Source organism: Bufo gargarizans, chromosome 3 (genome assembly GCF_014858855.1).
Source record: "Bufo gargarizans isolate SCDJY-AF-19 chromosome 3, ASM1485885v1, whole genome shotgun sequence".
Classification (NCBI taxonomy): Eukaryota; Metazoa; Chordata; class Amphibia; order Anura; family Bufonidae; genus Bufo; species Bufo gargarizans.
In genome coordinates this window covers 451,199,054-451,224,849 of record NC_058082.1, presented here as the reverse complement: position 1 = coordinate 451,224,849, position 25,796 = coordinate 451,199,054, and the positions used below count along the sequence as shown (strand labels likewise).

General features: G+C 44.8%; 1 protein-coding gene across 4 annotated transcripts in view; it reads right to left on the bottom strand.

Annotated features, from left to right (window-relative positions):
• GPR161 (G protein-coupled receptor 161) overlaps positions 1-25,796 on the bottom strand; it is a 45,532-nt gene that overhangs the window by 15,582 nt on the left and 4,154 nt on the right. For 2 of the 4 annotated variants that reach the window (XM_044283558.1, XM_044283561.1), the window contains exons 1-4: positions 18,450-18,531; positions 13,826-14,228; positions 441-1,162; positions 245-349 (exon numbers count right to left, since the gene is read on the bottom strand). In XM_044283558.1, coding sequence (XP_044139493.1) covers positions 245-349; positions 441-1,162; positions 13,826-14,187 — 1,189 coding nt within the window. In that variant the 5' untranslated portion in view covers positions 14,188-14,228; positions 18,450-18,531. Of the gene's footprint in view, positions 1-244; positions 350-440; positions 1,163-13,825; positions 14,229-18,445; positions 18,532-25,796 lie in introns of those variants that run through there. The other 2 variants (XM_044283559.1, XM_044283560.1) reach the window with 2 other exon arrangements.

The following is a 25,796-nucleotide window of genomic DNA, read 5'->3' as shown; positions in this document are numbered from 1 at the left end:
AATTCATCAAAGAAGAAGGATAAGTAGCAGGGCTGTGTAGCTGCAGTCAGTTTTCAGTGGTTGGAACTGAAGTGTGGAGAAATAGAGGAGTCGGAGTCCATGTTGGAAGACTGGCTTATGGATTCCACAGCCCTGGTTTTATAGCCGGTAATTGGATGCACTTTTAGAGGGAACTCAGCCGACACACCATCCAATCTAATGAAGATCACTAAAATACATACAAGACCGCATAGAAACAACTTGCCTGAATCGTTGGAGTAGCTGAAACCAGTGTTTGTTGTAGTGCTTTGGTTCTCTGAATCCTTCCCACTTGCTATCAGGGCAGTCAGATGTGGGGATAATCCAAGATCTAGTAAATGACATAAGGATACAGATGAATACTGCTGTCATACATATTACTATGGGCTGGATTTTGCACCCATTTGTACTCCTGCTATTACCTGTTATCCTATTAGAAATGCTGAACATCCGTGATGTTCTGTGCTGCTGATGGAAGGGATCTCTGTACCGGTTGCCAAAACACATGCTGAGAAGCTCCTTACGTACCGTTTTGTTCCAAAGTCCATAAATAAGAGGGTGGCAAATTGCACTTGTGAAGGATAGCCATGTAGCCATAGTCTCTATCACAGGAGAAACACTGTTTTTCCCCCATAAGGCCTCAGTGCTAATAACAATCATGTAAGGCCCCCAGGTAAGCACAAAGGCCCCAATAACAACCAGTATAGTTATGAAGGCTTTGCATTGGTTAGCAGAATAGACAACACTGGAAAATCCATTCCTCCTGCTTCCCGAAGACGATGTCGAAGTACTGGAATTCTTCCTCCCGTTCTTTTGGGAAGTATCCTGTACAACGATAACAGTTCCACAGTGTATCTTTCGTGCTTTTATGCGAGCCACTCGAAAGATGAACCCATAGCAAATCATCATAGTGATAAAGGGTAGCAAAGCACACCATATCTGCCAGAAGGCGGTGTACCCAGCTTCCTTGTGCCATGCGGCTACGCACATCCATTTAAAGTGATCAAACTCTAGCGACGACCAACCAAAAAGAGGTGGAAGGCATCCAATGAGGGAATGCAGCCACACATACGCTATAGCCAATACTGCCCGGTTTCCAGTTATCTTCATAGGATATACCATTGGATAAAGAACTGCATAATACCTATTAAAACACAGGAAGAAAATTATTGCTCATTTCTTCGTTAATATATAAAATAAAGAAGCACTCTCAAAAATGTTTATTCTCTGGACCATTAGAAAGGTACATGATGTAAATTGTAGGGAAGGTAATCTTCTCACCAGTGACTGTATTTGTGAGTTATAACCTCCCTTCTGGGCCTCAGCTGTGTCATGTGCTGGTCTGACAGAGGACAGAAAGTCAGTTACTTCTACATTCATTCCTATGAGACTGACATTGAGGTTCCCATAGAAATACATAGAGAAAATGGCTTCCTGTCCACACATAAGCTGCTGTGTTTTTTGGAAAGTCAGAGTGTTGGTCACACGAGACATCAGAGGACCACAAGGGAGGTTATAACTCACAAATACAGTCACTGGTAAGACAATTAAATTAGCTACAGTTTACATCATGTACTCTAACAGGTCAGAGAATAAAAAAAAAACGTGTGGGATTCCTACTTTAAAGAGTTTCGGTCATCAGAAAAATCGTTATGTAGCTGGCTGACATTAGCAATGAAACCGTTTAAAAAAAAAAAAATCACAGAAACGGTCACTAATATTTCACACAACTGTGCATAAATCAAGAAAACAAGCGACCCCAAGAAACTCTGTAGTATGTTTTATCAGTGAGAAATGTCTAGCTCTCCTGTTATCAGCTGTCTGCCAGGCCCCCCTGCTTATTGCTTTTCCCATCTAAGATCGGTCATCTTTGCAGGAGAACCATACTAAATATGTCAATGTAAGTCTATGGAGAGGGGAGGAGGAGGAATGAGCAGGGACTCAGGAAACAAGCACAGACAAAGAAAGACTGCATAGCAACATAGGTTATAGCTTAGTACAAGTGCTTCATTCAAAACCATACAGGGCAGTACTTCTCTGTAATGTTCTCCAATATCCTGGAGCTGCTTCTGAGCGAGTAAGAGAATGATAGGGAGGAGATTCTCCTCTACTTTCTGTGTGTGCAAGAGATGCATATAGTCTCCACCCACCATGTCTAAGAGAACTAACTGCAAACTAGATATTCAGCAAGCACAGAGGAAGGCCCCTTTCACACTACCTTTTTTCCGTTTTGCGGTCCGTTTTTTGCGTTCCGTATACGGAAACATTCATTTCAATAGTTCTGCAAAAAAAACAACGGAATGTGTTCTGTATGCATTCCGTTTCCGTATTTCCGTTGAAAGATAGAACATGTCCTATTATTGCCCGCAAATCACGGTCCGTGGCTCCATTCAAGTCAATGGGTCCGCAAAAAAAACGTAACACATACGGAAAATGCATCCGTATGTCTTCCGTTTCCGTTCTGTTTTTTCTGAACCATCTATTGAAAATGTTATGCCCAGCCCAATTTTTTCTATGTAATTACTGTATACTGTATATGCCATACGGAAAAACGGAACGGAAACGGAAACACAACGGAAGCAAAAAAACTGAACGGATCAGTGAAAAACGGACCGCAAAACACTGAAATCGACATACTGTATTGTGAAAGAGGCTGAAAACTGCTAAAAACTGCCGGCTACAAATATTTTATGTTATTCCTCACGAATACCCACTGAACCACTGATTAGTGCAATTTGTTAAAAGCTCAGTGATGCAAGGACATATTTAGACGTGCATGTAGACATATACATAAGGGATATGACCGAGTTCTACACATCTTGATCTTTTAGTTCTAGGTGTTGTGTGTTTCAGGTTCTGCTTGGGCCAGAAACCTGATATTTTTTTTACTGCATTTCTGATACAATTCTAAACTGCACGCTGGCGCCCATGAGTGTAAAGTGCTGGGTGGAAATCTCACAATGTGCCAGTTGTCCACATCCAGAAATTCCATGGGGGTATATAATGATCTTTTCATTTTGTAATTCAAATTTGGTTTGTAAAAACTGTCCTGGCAGCTAAATGGTTAAATACATATCCTGTAAGAGATCAAACATAAGATTACACAAGGCAAAATAATTTATTGACCTTTATCATGACAAATGTAGGAATGCTTAATCTCATCATGAGTGTAGTAGCTTAGTCCAGGCACTGTGACCTCTTCATTCTATACCAAGTACAGCGCCACCCACTGTCTAATGGCTGTGCTTGGTACTGCAGCTCAATCCCATTGACTTGATTCAGATTCAGCTGCAGAAAAGCCACATGACTGATGGATGCGATGTCACAAGCTGAGGAAGAGGGTGCATCGCTCGAAAAAGCGCTGTGGCTCTTTCCAACAGTTGACTGAGGGGAATAGCAGCAGTCAGGCCCCCCCCCCTCCCCTCCCCGTATCCCTTCACCTTAGCTATATACCCACCCTTTCTTTTCTTTTAGTATACCCTTAAACAAAATTTACTTTAAGTATAACCATAAGAGAGACCAACATATAATCTGTCTGTCCTTTTTTTTTTGTACATAATTAAGCATGTTATATATTTTTTTGCGGTGGGAATTTTGTGCCATCATGGTGGATTCATAGAAAAGGAATTACCGGTAAGTCTAATTCAGTTTTTCCCATTTCACCACCATGACGGCAAGATAGGAGACCTACCAGATTACCTAATTAAGGGGGGGGGGGCTATGGCTTGGAGGACTGTCTTGAACGTGAGCATCTTAACTGACACATCCTCTAACGGCTCAAAGGGACTTTTTGTTAGACCCTTTAGTACTAATGTTTAGATCCCAAGTTGGGATTCTAGGTCTAACAAAAGGTCTTAAGCGGCCCTGAAAAATCTCCTAATCCACCTGTACTTAGCTAGATCTGAGTCAAAGAAGGCACTTAGGCCTGAAACCTGCACCTTCAGGGTCGAAGGACGCAGGCCTAAATCTAACCCCTGTTGCAGAAAATCTGAAATATTCTGTATATTTGAAGCCGATTGCCTTGTCCCCACCAGGAGCAGAATCTCTTCCATATTTTTTGATAAAACGTAAAAGTTACCTTTTTTCTAGTGGCTTTAAGAGTGGAAAGGGAGAAAGGGAGAAAGCATCTACTGCCCACGGTTTGTCTCTTGGGTTTTGAATTTCTTTACTTTTGTGTTTAACCCTGAGTCAAATAGGTTTATGACTGGAGAGCCTCATCTCTCTACTATGAGGCTGAATGGTCGCTGAATCCAGAGAAATTCTCCCTGGTCTAGGGTTTTTCGGCTCAAAAAATTCGCCACCTGATTCTGGGAGCCTTTAAGATGTACTGCCAATATAGATTTTAGGTTTTCACCGACAGCTTCATTAGTTGTTGTGATCTTGTTCTTCCAACACTTGCCACATGGGGGGGGGCCGTTAACACTTGCCACATGGGGGGGGGGCCCGTTAACACTTGCCACATGGGGGGGGGGGCCCGTTAACACTTGCCACATGGGGGGGGGGCCCGTTACACTTGCCACATGGGGGGGGGGGGCGTTAACACTTGCCACATGGGGGGGCTGTTAATACTTGGGTACTATGGGGAAGGGGGGAGAGGAGTACTATGGGGTCATTTACGGGGGGCACTAAGAAGGGGTATGTTATACTTGCAAATTATGGGGGACACTGGGGGCGTCTACTGGAGCATTTTATACTGGTACATTATGGGGGGCACTAGAAGGAAAGAGGGTGTGGAGCACTATGGGGGCATTTACTAGGGGCACTATATAGGGGTATTTTATACTGGCACATTATGGGGGCACTATGGGGACATTAGCTCAACTAAGGGCATTACAAGGGGGTATTTTTTGCACTGTCACATTATAAGGAGAATTATTTCTACTGGGGGGGCATTATGGTGGGCTTTATTACTCCCCCATGGTATGACCCCCTAGTAGCAGCACCAGCCTCTCCCTGCTCTGCTGTCCCTCTGCCCATTCTCCAAATCCTTATTATGAAATCTTTCTCATTAGGATAAAACACATCAGCTCCGCCGAGCCCCCGGCCAAAGTGTTGTAGTGGTGTCCGAGATCCCCAAGGGCCAAGCCAAGTTTTCATGTGAAATATGTTTGTTATACACATATAGCGTACACTGTGCCCCACAATATACAGTATACCGCTACACTGTGTAGTCTGTTCTATAAGCACCATTGTTTTGTGGCGGCTGACAGAAAAAAAATCTGAAAGTGCCCCTCCTGAGAGCAGGCTCTGGATCCGCCACTGATGCGAAGTCCGCATTCTCTCCCCTGCCCAGCTTTAGTCCCCGTACACCAGCGAGCAGGAGTTCTTCACAGCGATTCCTGGGTCAAGGGAGACCCCGGCCCCCGGTGAGTCCACACTGCTCAGGTAGATAAAAATCAGGCTTTACCTCCCCGACGACCAGAGAGGCCTTTTTTCTGTCCTTTCCACTATAGGGTCAGGAAAACACTGAAGAGGGTGCGGGGCAGGGCAATTTAACCTCTCTGTTTTCCTGCCCCTACAGAGGTCAGGGGTCAATCTCTCCATATCATCATCCTGGTGATATTGGAAAAGAAACATTTGTTCCCTGCAAGAATGTACTTTACATTTCTGGGCTGTGAGCCACGTTTTAAGTGCTCAAAGCCAATAAACACGTCTGGTCATCAGCCTGGGCCAAAACTTCTCAACAGCTGAACTCCTTCTCTTAAAAAAATAAAACTTTCCCTTTTAAAAAGGCACATACCAAAATGAGAGCAAGTGTCAAAGGCTGAGCTACAACAGCTGGGGACACCGGCCTATACCACATAAATCTCCTGGTCCTAGAGCAAGCGGGTAGAAATGGCCATGTGTGTGTATGAACGGCTCTTTAAATATTTCCAGGAACCGAGGGGATGAAATCTATGGGACTGCAGCTAATAAAGCCTCTATAGAGTATACTTCTCTTTAATAATAAAGCACGAACCGGCTTCACACATGGATCAAAGCAAAGCATAGCTCGCACGAGAGTAACTTACCAGGGTGGATAAAAATCAATGAGGCCTTTGGAGGCCCAATTCCAACTATTCACTGTGTACTCAATTACTCCTTAATTCCAGTTTTGTTCCCTGTACTGCCTATTTTTACCTGTGCTTAAAATCAGGTTGCTAGGCATGGTCCGTCTATGTGTTGAAGGACGAGGACGCAGAAGCACGCAGCGTGCAAGGTCAGATTACAGACAGCCAGGGACTGTAAGTAAATGATTAAAGCCAGATCCTCCCCAGCAGCTGATAACAGTGCCTGGGCTGTGTGCACTTCTCCTTGTCCCTGCGCTTGGCAGACGCTCCCTCACTCAGCAGACTGGGACAATGCAGATTCGAAGCAGCGCAGACCAGGGAAGAGAGATCTGCCATCTGCTCAGTGTATAAATGAAAGCAACATGTGGTAAGAGGACCCCTTTGTGCTTCAGGAGATTAACCCTTTAGGGGGGGAGGGCTCTGGTTACTGACACTTTTGGGGGGCTATTGTTACTGGCTAGTGAGGGCAGGCGGCATTAGCCTCAGGGTGAGGGCAGTGGTGGCTATCTTAACTGAATAGTGAAATTGCAGTTTTATGCAGACTGGTTGCTAAGGGCTGAATCTAATTAAATATGGGGTAAGTCAGTCTAATAGTAACTGATTCTGGAATATCATGTTATTAGTAAGTACATATATGAAAATTGAAATTAGGGTCTAAGTGCGACAGTTATCCTTTAACAAGCTTTGCCTCTAATGCCACTAGATGTAAGGCAGCTATCCTATAAGTTAATATTCAGCTCTTAAAATAAGCCTTGAGACATGACTTGGATATTAACTAAGCCAGCACCTCATCTGCAGACAGCTGTTTCGGGGTGATTGCCCCTCATCAGTGCAGAGCAACTGGGTAGGAGGCCTGTGTCCGAAACAGCTATCTGCACATGAGGTGCTGGCTTATTTAATATCCAAGTCATGTCTCAAGGCTTATTTTAAGAGCTGAATATTGACTTATATCTGGTGGCATTAGAGGCAAAGCTTGTTAAGAGCTCATTTGCATTTCTTCCCTCCCAGAATTCCAGAGGAGCATGTATGGCCTAAAAGTCTCCTCACACTGATTAAGGTGCTCTCTCCCTAAGGAGAGTTAGTTGCCCCCTTTGTCCATTCACAGTGCAGTGCTCCAGACAAAAAAAAATGACCAAGAGCCATTGGCTCCTAAACTAAAAAATTTAGGAGCCAAATTACATTTTTTTGTCGCCAAATTTAAAATGCATATAATAAAAAAAAAAGGACTTTGAGAAGATGAGACGCAGGTCACAGTAGTGAGCCAGCACTACATATAGGAGAAAACAGCACCACATACCTCTCACATCCAGGGACATCTTCTGGGGGACAAGGTGACTAAAAATGGCGAATTGCGTGGTTTAGAGGTTTTTTTTCTGTTACGGCCTTCACCGAGCGGAAATATTTTTTTATATTTTAATAGCTCACACTTTTTGGGACGTGGCGATATGTAATATGTTAATTCTTTATTGTTTATAAATTTTATATGTAAAACTGGGAAGGGGGCCATTTAAACTTAGTATTTTGGTGTTTTTTTTTGTTTAACTTTTTATTTACTAACCATTTCTTCCCTTAGGACTAGAACCTGGATCTTTTCATCCCTTGTGCTATTCACCCTGATAGATCTCTATCAGGGTGAATAGGATCTTACACATCTCCCTGCTGCCCTGTGCTCTGTGCACACAGCAGCAGGGAGCTGAACATGGCAGCCAGGGCTCCAGTAGCGTCCTGGCTGCCATGGTAACGATCTGAGCCCCAGCAGTGTAATCTGCCACTGCCACCAATGGAGGGGATGGGACCCTGTGGTCACCATATAACAATGGGGGTGGGGGACTTGTGGCCAGTGATAATGGGGGGGGGGGGGGGGGGAAGATGAGGCTTTGGGGGGGGGGGGGGGCGCACTGCATCACCAATGAATGTAATTAAAGAGGACCTTTCGTGGGTCCAAAGAATATTAACTTATTAGTAGTATGCTGCATAGAGCGGCGCCCAGGGATCTAAGTGCACTTACTATTAGTCCTGGGTGTCGCTCAGTTCACCTGCTGTGGCCCCCGGTAATTTCAACATTCAGAGCAAGGAGGAGGAGACGCCAGTGTCTGTCCTTCCCCCTGACAGCAGCGCTGACCAATCACCGCGCAGAGAGAGGGAGAAAAAAAACAACTCCCTCTCTCTGCGCTGTGATTGGTCAGCGCTGCTGTCAGGGGGAAGGACAGACACTGGTGTCTCTTCCTCCTTGCTCTGAATGTTGAAATTACCGGGGGCCACAGCGGGTGAACTGAGCGGCGCCCAGAACTAATAGTAAGTGCACTTAGACCCCTGGGCGCCGCTCTATGTAGCCTACTACTAATAAGTTAATATTCTTTGTACCCATGAAAGGTACTCTAACTTCTGTCGGCAGCGGTATAACAGACCCGGCCTCAATAACAGGGCATGCGATCTGTGGCACCTGAGGGGTTAATTACCGCAGATCGCATGCCCTGTTATTGAGGCCGGGTGCCGGGTCTGTGATACCGCTGCCTATACTTATGTTTTACATTCATCGGTGGCGCAGTGGCGACAGCTCCTCCCCTCCTCCCTGCCCATTGGTGGTAGTGGCGGCCGCGTCACAGTGGAGAGGGAGGGACTCCTTCCTTCTCCACTGACTGTGCTGTGCTACTGAAGAGAACATAGGCTGCGCAGGATCTTGTCACCATCTGCAAATTTTAAGGCGCATTGGCGACCGTTTTGGTCGCCATCTGGAGCCCTGCAGTGTCATGCTCTTCCAGAGGTTTTTGTAAGATTATTGGGCAGTTTCTCTGCCTACAAGATATATCACAGATGCTTGGTTTACTTTTGCAGTTCTCAAAACTGAATTTGACTCAGCAGAGATCACATGCCTCGTCTTCACAGGAAAAATGTTATAACATGAACAGAGTTGAGAAAAAGACCTTAATCCTAACTTCTACAAACCTATGAATACAGGATCAACCTAATCAAACTAATATGAAAAGTTGTTATTCTAAAAATCTTCATCTACTTGCATATTATAAGTTATACCAGCAATAAGTAGTCTTTATGTAGAAAACTATGATTTGAATCAAGCCTTACTGACTAGTGATTTAAATCAAATCCACCCTGCCACTTACCCAGCAATTAAACTCAACATAGCCACATCTTCAGTCACAGTCCATGAGCACTAAGCCATGCTGCTAGACACATTAAGGGCCAGTTCGCAATGAGTATTTTGGTGCTGATTTTGAAGCGTTTCCGCCTCAAAATCTGTTCCCCAAAAAAAAATAGCCTCCCAGTAATTACTTTTCCACGTGGATAAAAGAAGCAGCAAGCCCTATCTTGGGCCGGAATCTGCGCTGAATCTAACACTGAAATGAATGGGAAGAATACAAAAACAGCTTCATGCAAGTCCATGCGTTTTTTGGTGCTGATCTGCACCAAAAACCTCGAGCTGAAAATGCAGCTTTGTACTGAAGTGAACACCCATTTGGTAGAAAAAATTAAATAAAGACGCATCCACAAAACACGTAAAAAAAAAAAAACACATGAAATAAACTATTTTTTCAGCACATTTTTAAAATCTGCCGTGAGAACATCTCCAAGGGCTACATTCACATGACAGCAGAAAAATAACACCCATTAAAATAGGCCAAACAGTCTATTTTTTAACAGCTTTTTTAATTTATTTTTTTCTTAACTGTTGTCTTTCTGAAGAACAGATTGTATGGGTCTGTCGGTCTGTAAAAATGGACAAAATAGGATGTCCTATTTTTAGACATCCATTATTCACTGTAAAAAATAAAAATTAAAATAAAGAGCTGTGTAAATAACCCCATACACTACCATTGATCTTAAAAGGGCCGCGTGAGGGTGTAAATACCATGGGTGTAGGAAGCGGGGGGCTGGTCAAATTCCCCCCAGCGGCACAATGTGTGAGGCGGCGGGGCAGGCACTGAGATGAGCGCTTACATTGTGGAAGCGAAGCGCTCATCTCCATAGTGATCTGTTTGTATCGCCGTCCTCAGGACAGCGATACAAACAGAAGGCTGTGCGGAGGAGCAGGGCCTAGTAGTGCCGGCAGCTTATCAGAGGCGGGCGTAGGCGGCGCGATGACGTAATCGCGCCGCCTGAGCTGTACAGCGCTGGACTCGGGACACAGGCCGGAAGAGGCCTGGATCGCATCGCTCCAAAGAGGTAAGTATAAGTGTTTTTTTTTTTAAAATACACTCACCTAAAGAATTATTAGGAACACCATACTAATATGGTGTTGGACCCCCTTTTGCCTTCAGAACTGCCCTAATTCTACGTGGCATTGATTCAACAAGGTGCTGATAGCATTCTTTAGAAATGTTGGCCCATATTGATAGGATAGCATCTTGCAGTTGATGGAGATTTGAGGGATGCACATCCAGGGCACGAAGCTCCCGTTCCACCACATCCCAAAGATGCTCTATTGGGTTGAGATCTGGTGACTGTGGGGGCCATTTTAGTACAGTGAACTCATTGTCATGTTCAAGAAACCATTTTTCCAGCCTTCAACAGTCCAATTTTGGTGAGCTTGTGCAAATTGTAGCCTCTTTTTCCTATTTGTAGTGGAGATGAGTGGTACCCGGTGGGGTCTTCTGCTGTTGTAGCCCATCCGCCTCAAGGTTGTGCGTGTTGTGGCTTCACAAATGCTTTGCTGCATACCTCGGTTGTAACGAGTGGTTATTTCAGTGAACGTTGCTCTTCTATCAGCTTGAATCAGTTGGCCCATTTTCCTCTGACCTCTAGCATCAACAAGACATTTTTGCCCACAGGACTGCCGCATACTGGATGTTTTTCCCTTTTCACACCATTCTTTGTAAACCCTAGAAATGGTTGTGCGTGAAAATTCTAGTAACTGAACAGATTGTGAAATACTCAGACCGGCCCGTCTGGCACCAACAACCATGCCACGCTCAAAATTGCTTAAATCACCTTTCTTTCCCATTCTGACATTCTGGAGTTCAGGAGATTGTCTTGACCAGGACCACAAGCCTACATGCATTGAAGCAACTGCCATTCTTTAGGCGAGTGTATATACAATACTTAGTTTTACTGTCACATAATGGGGGGGGGGGGGGGCTGAGGTGTGATCTGAGGTCTTATTAACATTGGGGATCTTATTGGGGCTGTTAGCTGAGGTCTGATTAACATAGGGGGTCTGATTGATGGTCTGACCTGAGGTGTAATGAAAAATATTTTTTTCTGATTGTGCCCACTTCCAGCCCGGAGCCCAGCTGCCCAGAGCACTGATCCGGAGCAGCTTGGAGAAAAAGGCCTCACAGTCTCCCACTCTCCTTCTGCCCGGCCAAGACAGCCAGCACCCCTGAGGCCAAGCCAGCCAGGGTGCCAGAGAAAGTACCCGGAATAACTGAAATATATGCCAAACGTTTGGTTAATTTCTGTGACCTGATAAACAAAGAACTGTTCATTTTGCATATTTTTTTTTGTTGTGAGATTTTTCACACACACACTTAAAATTTTACGATATAAACAACTCACAGTTTACTGAATAAGAATATACCCGGCGAGCAAAAATGCTGTCCCCCAGATTTTTGGGGGTTTCTACACCCATGGTAAATACTGCTAGTATCCAGGGTTTACAGCTACATTTAGCACAGATACGAGGTGGTCAGGATGGGCACCAGAGAGGTCAGCACTTTTCCTATAGTGTGCAAGCACGGCCACCGCTGCTGAATTGCAGGGTGATTGTAACCATGGAAACAAGAAGAAGTGTATAATGTGACGGAAAAATTAATCCAGCCAGAAAAGGAGGCAATATGGATAATAACAATACATTAGTAAGTGGCTTGTATTAGCATTGTCTACATGATAAATGACACCTGCTTAAGGGCTTATGCACACAAACGTGTTTATGGTCAGCATCAAATACGTATTTTTTGCCGCAAAAGATGTGCCCCATTAAAGAAGCGGCCCCAGAAGAAAAAAAGAACATGTCTTATTCTTGCCCATTTTATAGACAACGATAGGATAGTTCTACAGAAGGCAGGACGTTCCATTCTGCAAAATGAAGGAAAACACACGGCCTGTATCCATGTTTTGCAGACCGCAAAAAACGCAAAAGCCGCTTGCATGAGCCCTTAGTGAGACAACCCCGTTGATACCTTCACGGGCACCCCTTTTCCAGTATATGTGTTGGAATGAAGGAGATCAGCTGACAACTACATATCTAAAGCGTTACTCTCCAACCTGTGGTTCTCCAGGCTTTGTGTAAACTGCAGTCCATAGCAGGCAGAGTCACAGACTGTAGACCACTGGTCCATGAGTGGAAAAGGAATGGACAAGATGGATTTCAACTCATCCAATCTTAGCATTTAACCCCTTAAGGACCCTGAGATTTTCCATTTTTGCGTTTTCATTTTTTACTTCCCGCCTTCCCATAGTCCACCCCTAACTTTTTTTTTATTTTTCCATTCACTCATTCACATAGCCTTATAAGAGCTTATTTTTTGCAGGACAAGTCGTACTTTCTAATGGCACCATTTACGGTTGCATACCATGTAGTAGGGAGCAGGAAAAAAAATTCCAAATAGGGTAGAATTGGGAAAACACGCAATTCTGATCAAGGTTTTTATTTTTTAACACTGTACACTATGCGGTAAAATCTTCAGTCTCCAGGTCAGTACGGTTCCAACGATACCACACTTTTATAATTTTTCTTGCGTTTTAATACTGGAAAAAAATATATATTTAAACCTGAGGAATTTTTTTTTTTTTGTTTTCATAGCCATAGTCAGACCCCTATAACTTTTTTGTAGTTTTGTGTACGGGGCTGTGGGAAGGCGAATTTTTTGTGGGAAAATCTGTTCTTTCTAGTGATACCAATTTTAAGTGTGTGCAAATTTTTTATCACTTTTCATTAAAAATTATTGGGCAGTTAAAGTGACAAAAAATGGCAAATTGGCTGTTTTTATTATTTTTCCGGCTACGCCATTTGCCATTAATATTGTTATATTTTAATTGTATGGGCATTTTCGCACACGGTGATGCCAATGATGTTTATTTTTTTTATTGCTTAAGTATTTTTATTTTAAGAAAAGGGGGGCGATTTGTATATTTATTTATTTTTTTAGATTTGTAAAAAAACTTTTTTTTAAGTCACCTTGGGTGACAATAACTGGCAATCATTCGAAAGCCCATAGTATTCAGTGATGGCTAAATAGCCATCATTGAAGACTTCATTTGGCCTGTATTGATATATACATCTAATTGACTCTGAAGCCGGCTTGAGGCTCGGTCAATTAGCGCAAGGTAACAGATTCCCCGATCTCAGCCGGGGGAAGCTGTTACCGGAACAGAAGCGGGCGACTTCAGGTTCCGGTCTGCGCAGATGCCGTGGTCACATTTGACCACGGCATTGAAGGGTAAGATGTATGCGATCAGCCATGTGCCGTGGGTCTATGCTATTTCAAATAGCAGAAACCCTGCGGCTAAGGCGCCCGCTGCACGTGCGAGCGGGCGCCATGTTTAGGGATCGGAACCATGACGTACAGCTACGTCATGGGTCCTTAAAGGGTTAAGATAGACACTCTTTTGGCCTATGCCTAGATGATGTAACCCTATGAACAAGTTTAGCATGTACATTGGTACTAGACACACATCACATACATGTGAAACCAGTAGAGAAGTAAAACAGTAAACGCCAGTGGGGAGCACGACTGATGGGACTGGTCGCCACATGCAGAGATTTACAGGTGACCGCACATGAGCAGAACAATACTGACCTGTCAATTGCTATAATTCCCAATGTCAGCATACTGGCAGAGCTTATCAGCATGTAGAGGAGCGCAGAAAAATTGCACCACACCACCCCGAAGATCCATTCTCTCAGAATAGAGCTGACAACCACAAATGGAAGGACCAGCATAGACAGCAGGAGATTGGAAAGGGTCAGGCTCAACACAAACTTATTGCTGAGAGACAGTAAGTAGGACTTCTTGTATAGGGTGATGACAATGACGAGGTTACCAAGGCAGATGAGAATGTCAATAATAATTATGGCAATAGACTCCGCTACAATGGTAGCTCCATTTTCTGTGCGAGACTCCGTTTCCACAACATTTTCTCCAGAAGAGTTGATGCTCATTGTCAATCACAATGAAATCCTATCTGAATCATGCTGGGAACCTGAAGGGAAAAAAATAAAAAATTAATGACATGACAAACATCTCTCTCCATAGGTCTCTTATCTAGAGCCGTCAGCAGTTTTGCAGGATCAGAACAGACTCCATATAACCTTTTGTCCGAATGCTAGAAAATTCCCCCAATTGTATTTACAGCCAATGCCTTATGGATTAACCCTGGGATGTCTCCGAACATAGAAATACAGAGCTTTGTCCAAAAATTTATAGTGATTTCTACTCAACCCCTAGACACACAAAGGTCTGACTGAATCCTACCAAACATTACCTCAAAAGCACAGTAGAAATCCTATTAACAAATGTACAGAGGTCTGAGCCTGACAGCCGCTGCCCCCAAGCACTGATGCAGGAGCAAGGACTTTTCTATGAGAGTTCTTGCTGGCCACTAAATACGTCAAGCTGGCGTCTGGAGAGACGTAACTGTCTCTTTAAACCAGGCCCACATCAGTGCATCATGGACACGGACACACAGGGGGAGATTTATCAAACTGGTGTAAAGGAAAACTTGACTAGTTGCCCAAAGCAAACCCACACACACACACACACACACCACAAAAATGCCTGTTCAGGCCATTTTACTCAATAAAAAAAATGTTTGGCACATATCAATGCATGCTAGACTTTTCCCTGACATTCGTGAGCGCTGGAGGCACTCTGAGCGGCAAAAGCAGAGCAGCGATGCTGCTGGAGCCTGTAATATCCAATAACAAAGCTCCGCGCAACAAGGAGTTTTGTTATTGGTCGGTTTGGGCGGGCTGCCGGCCCATTCGGGGGGGGAGGCTCTTGCAGCGGCACGCGATCTTCATGGGGTGGCGTCTGGTGGAGTAAGCAGCCTTAGTGGGCAGTGGGCCATATCAAAAGTGTTGATGTGCAGGGGTCCCAGCACTAAGACCCCCGCTTATCTCTAGAACGAGGAGTCAGAAGCGCCTAGCCAAGCAATGCTTCTCCTCGCTGCTGAGCGCAGTACTGAAGACGGTCTCAACAGAAAGTCTATAAGGCCATATTTAGTGTCTCGGGACTGTATGTTGGAGGAACTGGAGGAAGGGCAGGGATGTTATTTACATGGGACTGTATGTTGGAGGAACTGGAGGAGGGGCAGTAATGTTATTTACATGGGACTGTATGTTGGAGAAGCTGACGGGAGGGGAGATATGTTATTTAGACTAGTTATGGTGCCTCTGCATAAATAGCAACCTCTGAGGGCATGTTCACACCAACACTATTTATTTCAGTTGTTCTGCTCCGTTAGATGAGCAGAACAACAAAAATAACAGAAGTGCAGGATCGGCCACAGGAAAGGAGCCGACCAGCCTCCATTGACTATCATGGAGTCCATTTAGTTTCCGTTTAGGATCCTTTTTACTGGATGTGCAAGCCTTTTTTCCCCAGTCTTTTTGAAAGAATCTGTGACGGAGGCCCTAAACAGAGTGTCCAACGCAGATGTGAAAAAGCCCTTAACATTATTCAGGCCTACATATTATATGAATTACAGCAACCTTCGTTTTTCTCCTCGGCTAAAAATACTATCCAAAAATGGTAAGAGGAGCATTTTTACTCTTCTGGTAAAATTGGAATAGTGAGACCTCTGGCAACCAATCAGATTTCACCATTCATTTTCCAAAGGAGCGCTGAAAAATGAAAAAGATAGAATCTGATTGGTTGCTATAGGCAACTGTGCCAGTTTCACTTTAAACCAGTTTTTATAAATCTCCCCATAATGTGTCCGTAGAACAAACACGTGAGCCTGGCCTAAATAGCTGAAGCACACAGACAGATTTCAGTTCTTTTTTGTACTGAACCATAATAGTAGTGCTGCCATAAAGGTCCATCAGGCAACTGCCAAAAATACTAACTAGAAGTCTATTTCTTCATATTTTACATAGACACAACCAGCCAATAAGACCAAAGACTGTTAAAGGGGCTGTCCAGGCACACTGTTCTGCCCGATCTGACAATAGGCATGGACAAACTCAAAAGTACGCTGGGCGGGCGAGTGTCCACTTACTTAAACTACATCCCGTGCATGATACTACTTGGGCTTCAGGCAGTTGCCTAGGCCAGTGTTTCCCAACCAGTGTGCCTCCAGCTGTTGCAAAACTACAACTCCCAGCATGCCAGCACATCCAAAGACTGTCCGGGCATGCTGGGAGTTGTAGTTTTGCAACAGCTGGAGGCACACTGGTTGGGAAACACTGGCCTAGGCAACACGACCACCCAGCGGACAGTTACATATCTTTACACCCAATGTCAGATTTAGTGGAGAGTATGCAACAAGACTCCTTAAAGGGGATGTGTAGTGGCTTAATACTGATGACCTATACAGTTTGGCGGGACTCCAACTCCCAGCATCCCCATCGATCAGTTGTAGGGGCAGCGGTGCTCATGCGACTGCTGCTTCCTCTTTAATTTTAGGCTACATGCACACGAAAGTTTTTTTTTTTTTGCGGATAGGATGCGGACTCATTCATTTCAATGGGTCTGCAAATTTTTTTTGCAGATCGGCGATTAGCGGTCCACAAAACACATACGGTTGTGTGCATGTAGCCTTATCTGCATGTGGTCTACACTCTACAGAATAGGCAGAGTGTAATTACAACTGCTATTCCTATTCAAGTGAGGCTGCGTTCACACTTCAGTTATTGTGAGCCAAAACCAGTAGTGAAGCCTTCACAGAGATCAGGTGTAATTATTTGATCTGCACCTGTTCTGCGTTTTTGATCCACACCTGGTTTTGGCTCACAATAACTGATGGAAATAACTGATCACATAACTGAAGTGTGAACACAGCCTGACTGGGATGAGCAGCAGTAATTCCACTGCATAGCCTCTGCAAAGGAGACGACACGCAGGTAACTCTGAAGAGGAAGCAGCGCTTGCATCCGTATCCAATAGTGAAGGCCTATCCTGAGGACAGATCATCAGTTATCAAGTCACTGCACAACCCCTTTAATATCATTTAGGGCTCATGCACATGAACGTGTGCTCGCTGTTTGCAGATGTGAACCCATTCACTTGAATGGGTCCTCGATCGGCAAGATTCAGTGCGCCCCACAAAAATGTCTTTGCAGTGTGGGGGCACAAAATCCCACTAAAGCGCTCCGTGGTGCTTCTGTGGGCATTTGCTCCGTATCTTGTGGATTGCGGACCCATTCAAGTAAGGTCTGCATCTGTGATACGGAGCGCGCGCTGCCGGTGTCCGTATACTGCGGACCGCATATGTTCCTGTCTACTGGAGCTTCACAGAACTATGCTAAATAAAGGATTGGTCCCAGGGCTCTCACTCTACAGCTGATAACAAGGAACAACAGAACGTACTGGTCACCTGGACAGTAAATGGGCATAAGGCTTTATCCACACACTGTCTACAATACGGATACCTTCTGTATTCCATATTTCTCACTCCCATCAATACATAGGACTATTCTCGCCCACAATACAAATGTTCTATTACATGGAAACAAATACGGATGTGGGCGTGGCACCATAGAGAGCAATGGGTCGGTGCGCTAACTGCGGATGAAACAGTCCTGTGCATAAAGCCTGATATTTAGGTCTAAAATATAGTGTTGAGCGAACTTGTGTTTTAAGTTCGGCGTCTAAAGTTCGAGTTCAGGTTATCGAAGTATCCCGTTATGGATTCTAAATTCCGTTATGGTCCGTGGTAGCGGAATCCATAACGGGATACTTCGATAACCCAAACCCGAACTTTAGACGCCGAACTTAAAACACAAGTTCGCTCAACACTACTAAAGTACAGTAAGTGACGGTTTCCAAATGACTGAACCGTGTTAGCGCACACACCGGATGTGCCTTCCAGCCGTAGAGTTTGGTGACACTTGGCGTCGTTCTGGTTTTTGAACTTGCCAGGGGATCTGTGTGGAGAAGGCGGTTATAACGTTCTAAAATAGGACGTAAACGGCGCCCACACCCCATGGATGCACTGACCGCACAATTACAGGGAATTTGGGATTCTTTCTGCCCTGCGTGTAGTATACTTCAGATGGCATGATTTTAGGGATTTGCTATTCAAGCATTTGCAGGTAGATATGAGAATGCCTGTTCAGTGCTATTATCAGGAATGGCCGTGTTTACGAGCCCATATGGTATCCCATTGTTGCATTGAGATAGCATTGCTCTCATATCCGACCTTACTCACTGGCACGTTCACAGCCCCGCACGGCTGAAGTACAGAAACATACTTACATACCTTCTTTCCCTCGGCTGTAACTATCTCACACACAGCATGTTCCCAAAGAGCGCTCCTGCAAGACCCCGGAACTACAGGCCGGGTCGGGAGTAGCTTCCGGTACGTGGAACGCAAGATTGCGTTTCAAAGTCAATATGCGCCTCGCCTTCAGTTGGCGCGCATATTATGACGTAGCACACAGTTTGCGTTTATGAACGTCTACAAATAATTGAATTTACGTGATTTTAGGATCTATTCTTTGATGTGACAAATTGTGCGGTGATATAATGAGCATACAACTCCTAATGACCCCTTAACTCTTCAATCACCCGTACAATTGTTTAATTTGTCTGAATTCCAGCAGCCATAACTTTTTAAAAATATTTCCTTGTTGTAGCTGTAGAGGCCTTGTTGTTTTGTGCTGGAGAAATGTTACTATTTTTTGGTATTTTTGGAGGAAAGATAATTATAAATTACAATGTAATTTATTTTAAAAATAAATGTTTTGCTGCAGGAATACAGAAAGTGATTTTTGCTTGTTTTTCAATTTTATTTAATTTTTAATGTGCCCATAATATAATGTACTGTACACAAAAGGATAGATTTTCTTTTTCTTTTTTGCAATTTTTTTTTTTTTTTACTACATTATACATAACAGTTTTTGAATCCTACTATGGGCTTTTATTTGAAACCTGTATTGTATTTGCATACTCTTGTATGGTAAAACATTATGCTTTGTGTCACTATTACACAGGCTGCTGTTAGGTCCTGCACGTAGCTATCCCATTCTCCAGTTAGGTCACTGGAAAACCAGTCAGGGAGTTCGCAGCTGGGATCAAAGCTCCCACCAACCCCAGCTGTGAAGAACCAAGGCCGATAACCCCCTTCAACTGCTACAACAGCATAAGACGTCACTGCCGTCAAAAGACAGAGTGCGGTCCTTAAAGGAGTATTCCAGTTTTGTTAAAAGTTATCCCCTATCCACAGCTGGTGAAGGTCCTACAGCTAGGATCCTCACAGATCTCAAAAACAGGTACCTGTATCTCGGAGCCACCCGAAATGAACAAAGCAGTAGGTTGTACTGTCCCGCCCTTTCCACTTTGATTGACAGGCCAGGCATTATGATGTTTTAACTACCTGGCCCCTGTCAATCAAAGTGCAGAAGGTGCGGCAGTTGCAGAGAGAGCAGAGCATCTAGGTGTAACAGTAACGCCCCCGTTGCCCCTAGAGGCTCATTTGCATATATCAAAACTTCCTTTTTCTCAGCAATGTGGGCACATATGAACATGGGACCAACACAGATGTCTTCAGCTGCCAAGTACACATGTAACAGGTCAGCCAGTGTCATAGGTACAAATGCTGACAGATGCCCTTTAAGGAAATGTGGCACCAACATTTTTTTCTGCCAGTTAAAATCAGATAGTAACACATCTCCTTTTTTTCTAATCCATTTTTATTTTCTGATTACAGATTTTTTTAATTCTGTTACCTGAACATGATTACGGGGGCTCCCATCTTGCCCGAGCTGTTCTTATCAGCATTTAGAAAACATTAAGAAAATTGCTTTACGGCAGTCCCATGCTCCATAGACACAATGGTCAGGAGGGGACCTCAGTGACTTCTATGGGAGAGTCTTTTAGGCATGATCTGTGACCTGTGCAGAGGTCATTGTACAAGGAAAGAATAAATAAGCTTTGATAATCACCTATTGTGAATGGTGGATCCTATCTTCTCTATACACAGAGGTGATATTACAGGCAGGATTTTTATGACAGATAAGCAGATAACTGCAGTAAAGTTATCTGTACAGACCAAGAAGTGGCACCTATTATTAAAGGGGTTCTGCACCTTCATTTAACTGATAATCTATCCTCTGGATAGATCATCAGCTTCTGATCGGCGGGGGTCCGACACTCGGGACCCCCGCCGATCAGCTGTTTGAGAAGGCAGCGGCGCTCCAGCAGCGCCGCGGCCTTCTCACTGTTTACCGCCGGGCCGCCCGCCCACTGACGTCACGACTTGTATCAACTAGAGTGGGCGCGGCTAAGCTCCATTCAAGTGAACAGAGCTTAGCCGCGCCCACTCTAGTTGATACTAGTCGTGACGTCAGTCACGTCCCGGGTGTCGGACCCCCGCCGAGGATAGATCATCAGTTAAATGAAGGTGCATAACCCCTTTAAGCTTAGTGGCCAGTGCGAAAACTGAAGAATTTTATGTTTTTTGTTGGAAAATTATAAATAACAAAAAATTCTTAAAAAATGTGTTAAACTTAAAAAGAGATTTAGACAATTGGCCATTTTCTGATGACACATTCCCTTCAAATATCAGTGCCACAGAGCCCCCATATAATGACAGAAAGTTTGCAAATACCAGTGCCGTACAGTGCCCCAATAATAGGTTCCTGCATAGTCGCCTCGCCTAGCACTGTCAGTCAAGGAGTGGGAGGGGCTGGAAGAGGAAGCAGGGGAAACACAGAATGACTTGGGTCCGCCCTCAGTGCACTTAACGGCTCATTTGCATATGGATTAAAAGTACTTTTTCTCCAGAATAAAGGAACAGATCGCTAAGTGAAAGTTATCATTACATTTAGCAGAGCTAGCCCTACATGGCATTGTGTCTGGCAAAGGCCTCATGCACACGACCGTTTTTTTTTAAGGTCCGCAAAAACGGGGTCCGTAGGTCCGTGATCCGTGACCGTTTTTTCGTCCGTGGGTCTTCCTTGTTTTTTGGAGGATCCACGGACATGAAAAATGAAAAAAAAATCTAAGTCAAGTTTGCCATTGAAATGATAGGAAAAAACGGACACGGATGACAATCTTGTGTGCATCCGTGATTTTTCATGGACCCATTGACTTGAACCGTTGGCCGTGAAAAAAATAGGACAGGTCATATTTTTTTCACAGCCAGGAAACACGGATCACGGATGCGGCTGCCAAACGGTGCATTTTCCGATTTTTCAACGGACCCATTGAAAGTCAATGGGTCCGTGAAAAAAAACGGAAAACGGCACAACGGCCACGGATGCACACAACGGTCGTGTGCATGAGGCCTTAAAGGGCTTGTTTGGTTTTCTGTATTAATTATCTATCCTCAAGATAGGTCATCAATGTCAGACTGGTGGGGGTCCGACTGTGCTGTCCACAGCCCTGCAAAAAAGATAGAACATGTTGCTTTGGGAACATAAATAGGACATTCCTATGGGAGGTGAAAAAAAAAATGTTGGCATGCACATGGCCGGTGGATCCACGGCTGGCAGACCGGAAAACACATATGGACGTGTGCATGAGGCCTAAACCTGGATGTCAGTAAAACCAGCATTACACACAATAGCTCACACACCAGTACACAGCTGCTCCTAGCCTCCAGCTGTAATAATCCACTTGGATTGTTAAAGAATATTAGCATCACAGACACTGATGGCATACCCTCAATGTCAGATACAGTAGGACCTGTTCCTATCTCCAGACTGGGACCCCCAACGTGAACAGAGAGCAGCTGCGCATGCGCAGCCACCCTTCGTTCACTGCTATGGAGAGCACTGGTTGTGAATGGAGTGGTGACCTTGCACTTGCAGTGCCCTTTATATTCACCGCTATGTGACTTGCGCGAAAAAAGCTGAGTGCGCTATTTTCAGGACTCCCACAGCAGTGAATGGAGAACACGCCACGCATGCGCGATGCACTCTCCTTTATTTTGCTCTCCCCGTTCTGGAGATTGGAGTGGGTTCCAGTGGTGGGACCTACACCTCTCTGACATTGATGGTTCATCCTAGCAATATGCCATCAATGTCCGAGATGGGCGTGCCCCTTTATGTACTGTACATGTCATACAGAACTGCTTCCACTCCTTTTTTCTTTGTATTCAACTGCAGAACCACTGAAGCTCTGAGGTCCTGATGAGAGTGGTGAGCAGATTGGACCTCCTGATGTCAGAGCGATGGGTAGCACTGCTCATAATTAGTGTTGATCACAAATATTCGAATTGCGATTTTTTTATCGCGAATATCGACACTTCGAGAATTTGCGAATATTTAGAATATAGTGATATATATTCGTAATTTCGAATATTCGAGATTTTTTTTAAATCAGTACACATGATACCTCCCTGATTCTAGCTTGTGGGCCAATGAGAAGGCTGCAATATCTTTGACTTTAGGAGTAGTGTTGATTACAAATTTTCGTAATGCGAATTTTCGGAGTGCGAAATTGCCGATTTCCGCAAATAATAAAATAATGACTAGAGATAACGAATTCTCAAATTCGCGGATATATGGCGAATGTTCGTCCAAATATTCGCGAAATATCACAAATTCGAATATTGCCCCTGCCGCTCATCACTACTCATAATCTTAGAATGGAATGTGACCACATACTGTGAAATAAAGCACCAGAGGTAGGAGTTGGGGGCTATTTCTAGTATACACCTGACTATTCCAGCTCAGTCCATTACCCAGACCTATATGGTTTATACCATGCAGATTGACAGATGTAATCAGATTACATGTAAGAAGACAGGGATTACTGCACTGAGATGTAATGCTTCCCTAAACACCATGTACATGGCAGGGATGTAAACAGGTAAGAGACGGCTATATACCCATTTATCTCATGTATGTGACATGCTATCCCGCTGTGAGATGCCAACATGATGCTATGTATGCGAGTTAAATGCCATGATACTTATGATGTGTAATATGTATATTGTAAGTGGTGACATCCCAGGTGACCTGTGAAGCAGGGATAACGCTCATGTGAGCCTTACACCCTCAGACAGGGCGTTGATGGGGGCTACACATATGTATTGTATGTGTGAAACCACACTGTAAGGGCTCTTTCACACTTCCGTATTTCTTTTCCGGCATAGAGTTCCCTCGTCGGGGCTCTATGCCGGAAGAATCCTGATCAGTTTTATCCTAATGCATTCTGAATGGAGAGAAATCCGTTCAGGATGCATCAGGATGTCTTCAGTTCCGGACCGGAACGTTTTTTGTCCGGAGAAAATACCGCAGCATGCTGCGCTTTTTGCTCCGGCCAAAAATCCTGAACACTTGCCGCAAGGCCGGATCCGGAATTAGTGCCCATTGAAAGGCATTAATCCGGATCCGGCCTTAAGCTAAACGTCGTTCCGGCGCATTACTGGATCCGATGTTTATCTTTTTCTGAATGGTTACCATGGCTGCCGGGACGCTAAAGTCCTGGCAGCCATGGTAAAGTGTAGTGGGGAGCGGGGGAGCAGTATAGCTCCTGGGGGTATAGCTCCCGGGGCGCTTCAGAGTGACGTCAGGGCGCTCCACGCGCATGGATGACGTGATCGCATGGGGCGCTCTGACGTCATTCTGGAGCGCCCCGGGAGCCGCACGGGCGGTAAGTATACTGCTCCCCACTACTACTATGGCAACCAGGACTTTAATAGCGTCCTGGCTGCCATAGTAACACTGAACGCATTTTGAAGATGGATCCGTCTTCAAATGATTTCAATTCACTTGCGGTGCTACGGATCCGGCGGGCACTTCCGGCAACGGAAGTGCACGCTGGATCCTAACAACGCAAGTGTGAAAGAGGCCTAATTTATGTAAACCTCACTGTGAGTAATGTATGGTTTGTATATGCCTGTTAATAAGGGGTTAACAGCCATGCAATCTGCAATGCTTGGTTTAGTCGGGGTCAGTGTGTGTGTGTGTGTGTGTGTGTGGGGGGGGGGTTACACCTAGGATGTCCCCAAGCTGTGTAGCATGTTCCTGTAGTGTATAAGATGCTGTGCATGAACAGACCTTATGATCAGATGATCAGAAGCGTGAGAGAGTCCACTGAGAACGCTGCAGCAACTGGTGGTTAGCTAGCAAGTGGTGGTGGGTAACACTTGCATATTGGCACATCGCCCTAGGTAGAAGTGGGAGCAGTGATACCTACAGCAGAGAGGAGCACTTGGCAGGGCAGCCGACCATTCCTAGCCTTTGCACCTGCAAAAGTACAAAGGATCTGTGGCAAGGCCTGGAGGAACAGAACATCAGTTTTGCACATAAGGGAAATGCCTGTGTAGAGAGTGGCATACTGTGCTAGGTAGAGTGTGGAGAGTGTTTACAGCCTGTGGTCTCGCCTGTGTAAAGTGTACAGCATAGCCATCTTCAATAGAGATGGCCTTGTGGTTCGCCCCGGCGGTCGTTCCACGGCAAACTTTGCTAGTTCGCGGTTTGGCGAACATATGGTGATGTCCGCCAGCGCCATATTCTTTTGCATTGTGCCGAACTTTGACCCATGACTTAGGTGGGACAGGACAGACAATTGAGACGTTTCAGCACATGGACACCCCCCCCCCCCCCCCAACCCTATAACAGAACCCGATCTGGCTGCCATTTACATTTAGTCTTTTCCCAGTGTAGGGAGAGGTTGCTTTGTGGAGCAGGGACAGACTGTTAGAAAGTATAGATACACCAAACGCTAGCTAATAGGGCCACAAAAGTCCTTTTAAGGACTGGTATAGGTGTGCTATCGATAGGTGTGATATACTTATAATATACTTTGTATAGCGCAGCAGTTGTGTGCATTTCTGCTGAGTTACCGCAGCTATACAGAGGGACAAACGCTATTGGAATAACTAGTTGCAACTGGTGTGATATACCAGTTGCCCCCCCAAAAACTGATTGAAGGAGGGGTGTTATATACCAATTATATCATTTCTATATAGTGCATTTGTATTGTGCAGCATTTGTGTGCGGTTCTGCTGAGATACCGCAGCTATACAGAGGGATAAACGCTACTGGAACAACTAATTGCAACTGGTGTGATATCGAATATGTAATGGTGGTCGCGCTGCCCAATGCATAGGAGTCCGTCCAGTGAAAGGTATATTGAATTTCCAAGCTTCTCACAATGCAGTCACACAATAAATTCAGGGGTCGATGCACGATACTTTGGGGTGCATTTGATGTTGTCATATACTTTGCGGTGCAGTGGGGGGCGTCACATACTTTGCGGTACATTGGGGGGCGTATCATACTTTGGGGGGGCACGTACTTTGGGGTGCACTTGGTGTTGTCACATACTTTGGGGTGCATTTGATGTTGTCATATACTTTGCGGTGCACTGGGGGGCGTCACATACTTTGCGGTACATTGGGGGGCGTATCATACTTTGGGGGGGCACGTACTTTGGGGTGCACTTGGTGTTGTCACATACTTTGGGGTGCATTTGATGTTGTCATATACTTTGCGGTGCACTGGGGGGGCGTCACATACTTTGCGGTACATTGGGGGGCATATCATACTTTGGGGGGGCACGTACTTTGGGGTGCACATGGTAAAATGACAGGTCTACACATACCCATGTTCTTTCGCTGGACCTTGCTTGCTTTCTCCCACTCCTCAGGATG